Source organism: Pseudopodoces humilis, chromosome 4 (assembly GCF_049639895.1).
Source record: "Pseudopodoces humilis isolate 2021_Gansu_Grassland_sample_001 chromosome 4, ASM4963989v1, whole genome shotgun sequence".
Taxonomy (NCBI): Eukaryota; Metazoa; Chordata; class Aves; order Passeriformes; family Paridae; genus Pseudopodoces; species Pseudopodoces humilis.
In genome coordinates this window covers 17,294,267-17,303,074 of record NC_142203.1, presented here as the reverse complement: position 1 = coordinate 17,303,074, position 8,808 = coordinate 17,294,267, and the positions used below count along the sequence as shown (strand labels likewise).

Below are 8,808 nucleotides of genomic sequence, written 5' to 3'. Positions count from 1 at the left end.
TGATTTTTTTAAAAACTGTAGTTTCCAACTGATCATGAAACCAAAATATTTTGGTGGCTTACTTTATGCCAAAGCAGTTCTTACATAATAATTATGTAATCAGAATCAAAATAAGGTGGGGTAATTTTTTTGGTTTTGTTTTTTGTTGGTTTTTTTTGGTTGGTTGGGTTTGGCTTTTTTGTTTTTTTAATTCCAGGAATTAAAAGAAACTCAAAGCAATTTTCATACCCTGCAGTTGAAGCATCAAAAGAAAATATCCAGCATGTAGTATCAGGCTTCAGAGAGAGGTATTTGACACTTTTCATAGATCCAATATAATTATTGTGTTTCAATTTAGATGGAAGAGAATCTGTGTACTACTCAAATGAAGGATGTTACAAAATTCACCTGTGCAAGAGAACAATGAATGGCTCATTTCCATTCATGGCTCTGCATGAAAGGCTTTTCTCTAGCTTAAAATTCACTGTCGATAGTACAATGCTATTTTTGTTTAATTTTCTCAATCTCATACTTAGTAAATCACTTAATTAGTCATATTCCAATCCAAGTATGAACTGCAAGCATTCATATAAAAAAGTGGAAAAAAAAATGTAATGCTTAACTAGTCCACAGCCCTTCTTTCAAAAGTTCATTATTGTAAAATAAGACAAAAGCAAGAAAACAATCATCCACCATAATACTTTTAAAAACAAAGTAAACATACAAACAAAAATTTACTTTGCCTCCATCCTGCTTTCACATTTTTTCCCCCTGGGAATGGTAACATATCACTAATAGAAAAACTATTTTTTCTTTAATAGGGGGAAAAGTTATTATCTGTATGGCTTTAAGAGAAGAAAGAACATTGACTTTTTTAAGTTCCTTAGAAGTGACTAAGGGGTCATGAATACAAAAATACTTCACCAAGAACATTAAAAACATAAACTACTATCAACTACAACTATTACTTGCAACTGCAATAGTAATTGAAATACACTGTTAAAATATACATCACCATCAAATTCTCTAATACAAAAAGCATGAAATATAAATTTTAATCAGGAAATAGGAAAACAAATATCACCCTTCTCCAATTTTCTTCATACATCGGAAATAGTTCCTTATATAGAAACATTTAAATACCTCTTCATGAGTTAGTTTCTTATGAATTAGCACTTACCTTTTTCTTCCTCATATTATCATTAGACACTTTAAGTAGCCTTAAGCCACCAGCTGAGGTTTCCATCCAACACACAATCTGATAAAGCCTGTTCCCCAGTTCTAACTAGAGGAAACAGTGATACAAAGCAGTAACAACAAAATCCCATGTATTAAATTGATAATTGGGTTTGGTCAGCTGCTTTTTGGTTTGCTTTTAATTTGAGGGGTGAGATTTGGAGAGAATTAAATCATAACTCCTTGACACAAGGTTTTTACTCTAGTTATGCTGAAAACTTTGTGTCACCTTATGATCAGGAACTTGTGAGTTGATCTGCCCTTATTTATGTATCACAGTGAGGAAATGATTAGCATTCGTGATGTCACTGCTTGAATTTTCAGTAGCAGTCTGGAAGAAAAGCATACCCGAAACATTTTCCAGATTCATGGTAACTTACCGTGAATGTGTATTGCCACCTAGAGTGGCAAAGTTATAACTGTAGGCATGAAAGTAACTAAGCCAGCCCAGTTATTATGAAATGCTTCTTTGAGCACAAGTTTCCTGCAGAAAACAGTGAGTCTGCGTAGTCTACCCCCTCTTTCCACAGTTATGGTCAGATGCCTTCACAAAAGATTACATGAATTTCCCCAAATGAATCTACTGTTCTGGTTAGAACACACTGGCAGATGCTGGCTAGTAATTATCTTTGGTGTCACCCAGTAGCACATACATTTACATACTTTCTATCCTCTCCATGAAGGACCCTATATATTTTCCAAATACGTACATACAAGCATGCTTTGTTAACATCCGTTAAATTCCTGGCAAACAGGAAAAAAAATCAACCAGTAACGGTCAAATCAGTAGGAAACCTACTACATTTAGTTGATATCCATATTCAAATTACTGCAATGTTGCTGTGCTGAAGATGGAGCTAGTGCCGAAAATATTGTCACTGATCTGCTGGCCAACTATACATGCAGTCACAGACTGAGTTACTTCATGATCACCTACCTTTTATCCTCTGCTTTTCTTCCCTTTCCTTCTACCAAACTCTATTTACCCAACACACAGGCACTTGTGCAGCCTGTTTTTCAAAGTAGTTCTTCATTTTCCTGATCTGGACTGAGCTTTAATCTCCTCTCAGAGGCTTATCTAACTTGGCAACCGTAAGATCTTCAATAGATACAAATCAGACAACATAAAACAAGCCTTTAGTTTAGAATAATGCAAAAAAATTTCTAAAAGTTGGTTATGCTACTTGGCTACTTAAATCTGCTCTGAAACATAAAACTCCCACATTTGACTTAATATTATACCCGTACCCTTACTGTGCAACTTGCTGATGCGGCACCTGATCAGCCTGGGTGCTGTCTAGATGTGGTTACCCCTTACAAGTTCGTAAGCTTGTGACACTGTTTCTTCCTTTTAGAGAGAAATAATTTAGAGAACACCAAACACCCAGTTAATTACAGAAAATATGATTTCTTTCTTCTGAAATTTAAAACCGTATCAAATTAAAACTGTCAGTCAGTATGCAGCTACCAAATTGTCTCAAGATGTGTGATGGCATTTCTTTATCTCACAAGAACATTTTCTTCCCACAGGATATTAATGCATATGCAAATTAAAACGTCTTAAGCTTACATACAGTTTATATGCAGCTTTTGAATGAAAGGTCTCTAAAAAAAAGGAATCAGAAGTCAAGGCGAGCAATTTGCTAGTTCAGTGTCACATGGCATCTGGAGACACCAGACACTAAGAAACGCAATTTTTTATCATACCTTTTCTAAGCCCTAATGCAGAATTTATGTAATCTATCATCTCTACCCTTTACTGGCCCAGTGTTTTCTATAACCCAGACTCTCAAAAGTAATTTCAAGTAGTTTTCCAAGGCTTTTAAATTTACCTCTATTTGCAAAGAGATGAATGGAAAAAACGAATCAGCTCAGGAAATGCTCTAAAAGTAGCCATAACATTCCAGCCTGTAACAGAGTCCACAACTGGAACAAACTAAGAGGAAAGTGCTTGCCTACAGCACAATTGCAAATGAAGTAAAGATATGGCTTATAGCACACTGCAAGCTTAGTATGTAGTAAAGGATTTACTTATCTTGTTATGGGGTAGATCAAACATGTTTCAAAGACAGTAATAAAACATGTTGTGTCCCATGAATAAAGTGGAATGACAGATTTTAATAGTAAAAAGCAGGCTATTGCAAGAACATATCAACTGTGAGTGAAACAGATTTTAAATGAGCAGAGTATGTTGCATAGAGACTAGCTAATAATGCAAAATACTGGATCCTGAGAACACTGGATGGTGTGAAATATTATAAAACTCACAAATATAGGAACACGTGGATTATCTAGAGTTAAACCCCCCTAGATCATATAACCAATCCAAACACCTCAACAAATTAATAATTTTTTTTCACTAATTTATTTTGGTTATAGTAAACATGAAATAGCAGTTTCAATAGCTTTCTTGCCAGAAAAGGAGTTTGCTTTTTAAAAAAAATTTTTAAGTATCTCCTAAGACAAGTCAGTGTATTTGGACTTAAACAAAATGTTGAAACTGTCTGAGAAAAATACTTATTGTCCAAATTGTCCAGCCAATCTGGTAGAAGGTATCCAAAAAGGCACTGTGAACTGCTTAAGTCACTAAACCACCTCCTTTCTTCAGAGATGCTCAGAGATCTAATCTAACAAGCTAATGCAGCACAAGTACCAGAAAAAGTTTCTAAGTGTTTACCAAGAAAGCTGACAAGCTCACTATTTTAAGCAAAAAGACCTAATAAATCAACAAAGACACAGGAGCAGGAATCTTATGAAATAAAGTCAAGAACTTCACATAGTTATAGGGCCAAAGTTTTCACACACACACAGGCCAAACTTTATTGTCCTTTAGCAAACACATTATTAGAAAAAAATAAAATTCAAAAGTTGCCTTTTTCCATAATGATTACAGAAAAAATACAATGTTTTCTATCCTTAAAGACAAATCATATTCGCAAAATGTAAGTCTTCCCATACAACTTCAGTCTATTATTAAAGACATCAATTTGTAAATAAATTGCAAATCATAAACATTAAGTTCATGTTTCACAGCAAAAAACCACTATTTGAACAAACTTCTGCAAAAACTTTCTGCAAAATTCACAGTCTCTGCAAAAACTACACCTCATTCAGTAAAGTTTGAAAGAGTGTGTGGTCATTTTATATTGCACTAACTTTTCTTGACACATCTGCCCCAATCTGTCATGCAGATGTTATCAACGGGTTCAGAGCAACATCACAAAGACTAAGAATAGCAGTTACTTTAGAATGAACCAAAACCAGAAAAAACTCAATGCCCACTGCTGTGTGTAATGTGAAAAAGGGAAGGTGAGAAAACTTTTTCACAATGAGAATGTGAAACCTTTCAGAACAGCAACAGCTTTCAGCAGAATGTAGCCCCCCACTTCCCTTCCCCTTCTCTGCCACACTTGGTTTTTGGTTTGCATAAAAAAGGGAATGTTTTGTCCAATTCAGATGGACTCTTATTTTTTGGTTTAGCTATTATACTGAAAAAAAAAATACACAGTTTGTGTGCTTTATGACAAACTCACATGTTAAATATTTCACTTTCAGGTACCACACATTTTTTTTGCCCAGGACAAACAAAATGATTTTGTATTTTCTTTCAACATGTAACATATCCCCATTTGTTTTAACTGCATCCCTATATTCTAGTTTTCTGTACTCTTCTTTTAGTCTGCCTCCATGTTTTCAAGTATTCTTGTTAGACACTGTAGGCTCCTCCTTACTGCACACCTTCAGACAGCTTTACTGTTAAGTATCCAATACTGTTTATTCCATCCACTAAGGCAACTCAGATTTACTTTTAAAGACTGCCACAACAGTTTCTCCAAGATGGCATAAGCATGCTTATTATTTACTCAAGGAACACAACCTGAACCTCAATGGAAACAAACAAGTTTCCTGGGAACAGATGCACAGCTATGAAGTAACTGATCAGGTTTCCATTTCGGTCTCTGTGGTATCAGTCCTTTCACCAGTTTTAGCGCCCAATGGAGTCTCTTCATCTAGGTTCTGAATATCAGACAAATCAATAGCAGGCAGTGGTGCTCTCCAGTACAGGAATGAATTATATTGACAGAATTCTTCTTCTTGCTTTGAAAAGAGACAAATAAAAAGTTAACAAAACATTAGCGTGTATACTAGCAGCAGCAAATTATAAAAAGAACTTTTTTATACGAGAAACTGAAACTAGGAAGAGTTGCTCAGCTAATACATATTAACAATTAATTTTATGATTCTTAACTAGATCATGATTTATTTCTGCCTTTTAAAATACTCTTGCAAAGAATTATGTAACAGCATCCATAATTCCAGAAATTTCTTCAACTTATGACTTTTGCATTGAAAAGATCCACACTGTGACTAAGTCAACTTTGATGAGCCTTTACAGTGTGGCTCTTGAAAATACTAATGACCTGTCTGTTGGTTTTGCAACAGAATAAAAAAACCAGTAGTGAGTATCATCTCTACATCTTCTCAAGTAGTGAAAAAAATGTTTTCCTTACTTCCCAAAAAAGGACATAAAATCACCATACTTCTCACTTAAAGAATACATTTTTCCATTTGTAACCACACAGACCTCTCCTGAACTACAATCTGTTGTACTAAGCAACACCTTTCTGCTGCAAAACCCCTGCATGATTTAAAACCTGTAATAATTAAGACAGGATGAAAGGTGCAGACATTTCACAGCAGTAAGATAGCTCCTTGCCTGTAGAATACCATTAATGTGAATTTCCTCATTGGGAAAGTCTGTCTCCAGAAAATTTTGAAGAACAAAAGCTCCCATTACTTGAGACCAAAACCAATTTAATGACACCGTGACACGGGAACAAAAGGCTTGATTATACGAAAACTGGAAGAAAGCCAAACCAAAAATAGTTGCCCGTTCCTGTAAATTAGAAGTTTTGCATTAACATTTTGCACAGCATTAACAATAATTGACAAGTGTGGAAGGGATGATTTTCCAGTCTGTATTTCAACCTTGGCAGCATCACTCACACAGAACTGTGCAAGGCAGGTGGCTAACAAATTCTCTGAAAAAAGTATCAGGCAGTGCAGTTTCAGAAACTGTCAACAACTTTTAAAAACCCTCGCTTGCATAATTTGAATTCCCCTGACATTTCAGTAAGTTTTTGCTCGCACTGAGAGCTAAATACTTAAAATCAGAAACCTGATGCTTTGTATGCATGAAGTATAACATGCTGAATAACAGCACCCTCGTTTCAAAATTATTAGAGTCTAACAGTTCATAAACACATATTCAATTCTGGACTAAGACTACATTCATAATTAATCTCAAGAGCTTTTAGGTTTACAGATAAGCAATATTTCAGCGTGAAAATGAAAAAAAACATCAAATACAAGAGACAGGCACAAACGCTAATCATTCATACATAGAAGGCAAAATAAAACACCAAATAATCACCTTCAACTAAGTTTCACACAGGTTTTGAGCAGAAATTGTCAAGGTAGGCAACATGTAGCAAGCTCAGAGATACAAAACCTCAGCTTCTATAGACTAAGTTGCATAATATTTAAGGAGTTAGTTTTCCAACTCTAGTTGCAGAAGTGTACTTGGAAATAAAATTAAAATAATCTTTCTTCTCTAGCCAACTGTAATATAACACTTTAAGCATTAACACTGAAATTAATGGTATCCTTATCATACTTATCAAGGTAATGAAATACACAAGCCATAAACAGCAAAGAACAGTATCAATCTAGGGATTGTATTTTGTATTTAAAATATACAGGTAGGACACACAAAAACTGGAAGAAATATCTCTAGCCTGAGATGTTAACCAAGCTTTACTTTAAAACCAAAACATTTTTATACAATACTGTACTGAGAGAAACAACCTGTTAAAAATACACTCCTAGAAAAGTATTTTATACAGAGAACAAATCTTTACTGTGTGGAAATTCAAGGGGCTTGTGGTCTTCCAATCACTGCTAAAGTTTACCAAATTATGCCCAGTAACGCCAAGGACAAGTAAAAATTCAGTACTGTATCTGTGATGGGAGTCAAACTGTTCTGTAGAGGTTTGTTCAATTTGTTTAATTACTATGTTTATGAGTACACGTGTTCTCTCTTCAAAAATTTAAGAGATGCTTGCATTTAAAATGTATGTATAATATTCATATGATGTAGAATTTTTCCTGAATTTCCTCCTGCCTTAATTTTATCATCCATCATCAATAAAACCCACTAACAAATCAATCAACAAAGAAAATACAAAATGCAGAGCCCAAAAAGGAAAAGCCACTTTCTTTTTACAAATCACAAGTGGGTGTTGTACTATGAAAGGCATCAAATTCTCCAAATTAGTCTACAACTGCAATTCAAAGGCCATGTAACCTGATCAGACTTTCTGCCATTTCTGTACCACTGAATCTAACAGTTTGGTCTTACAAGGTCCAGGTGGGAGTAAAAGTCACTTTAACACGCACCAAACTTCTATGTTTGAAAGATGTGAAACCTGATCACGATTTTTTTTTTTTTTTGTTACATGGGGTTTTTTGCTGTTTTAATTAAAATTTTCTTTTTATATATATTTTTTTTTTCTGAGCTATTGTGTAAAATGCAGTCAAGGCCAGGAAGAAAAACGTATATTGTTCAAAGTTAACCAGAAAAGTCTTTTCAATATAGTCTAATAATTACGACACTGATGCCTTTCCCCAGGCCACTGCCTCCACTAAATCTTTTGGTTAAAAGACAGCTCTGGCATTACTATTAAATGTCAAACCGTGAAGTTTAGGAAACTGACGCTGTAGTGAGCCTAACCCTCACACAACAGAGGCGACACCAGAATAACCTCTGCATACTTCCATCGCACTGCTGGATGGGATGAAGCTGAGCATAACCTCAGGTAACGTAGATAGCCTGTTTCACATCCACTTCATGGCCCGGAGCGGGGGAGGGACTGGTAGAGCTGGATACTTCTTTTGCCTCGAGGACGACAAAAATTAAAGGAGCTTTAAGAGGCCAGCGGCCAGGAGGCGCGGAAGGGGCTGGGCGGCACAGAGCGCTGCGCCATGCACGGCGAAGGCCCGCCAGCACCCCCGGCGGACACCCGCGTCCGACAGACACGCTTCGGCCGCTACCGGCGCCGCCCCTTCCTTCCCTCCCCGCGGACCAGCACCCCGGGCCCGGTCCCGCTCAGTTACCTCGGCGCCGGCGGCGGCCCGCTCTTTGGCCCGGCCGCCCGCGCGTCCCTCCGCCGCTGGCAAGTCCTGGGACGCCGCGGTCCCGCCGCGCCGCCGCCGCCCTCCGCCCGCGTCCCCCGGCTGCGCACGGGAGGCGCCGGGCCCGAGCCGCTTTCCCGGCGGCGCCTCCGCCTCCTCCAGCGGGCGCTTGGGCGCGGCCTGGCCCGCGCAGCCCGGCTCGCCCCGGGGGCGCCTGCTCGCCGGCGCGGGGCGGCGCCGGCCCGCGCAGCAGCCGCTTTACGGGCACGTGACACATCAGCGGCTCCGCGCGCCGCTTGGCCATGAGGGGCCGCGCGCCAGCGGCTCCGCGGGGCTTGTGTGCCCCGCCGGCGCATGCGCGGCGGGCGCGCGCCGCAGCGCGCATGAGCGCCACGCTCG

At 38.2% G+C, this 8,808-nt stretch overlaps 1 protein-coding gene across 1 annotated transcript; it reads right to left on the bottom strand.

Annotated features, from left to right (window-relative positions):
- Positions 1-4,009: 4,009 nt before the first annotated feature.
- C4H9orf40 (chromosome 4 C9orf40 homolog) lies at positions 4,010-8,713 on the bottom strand. The gene is given in 3 exon segments (XM_014259096.2): positions 4,010-5,313; positions 8,392-8,632; positions 8,634-8,713. Coding segments are annotated over 3 exon segments (480 nt in total). The 3' UTR covers positions 4,010-5,154.
- Between the last annotated feature and the right edge of the window lie 95 nt (positions 8,714-8,808).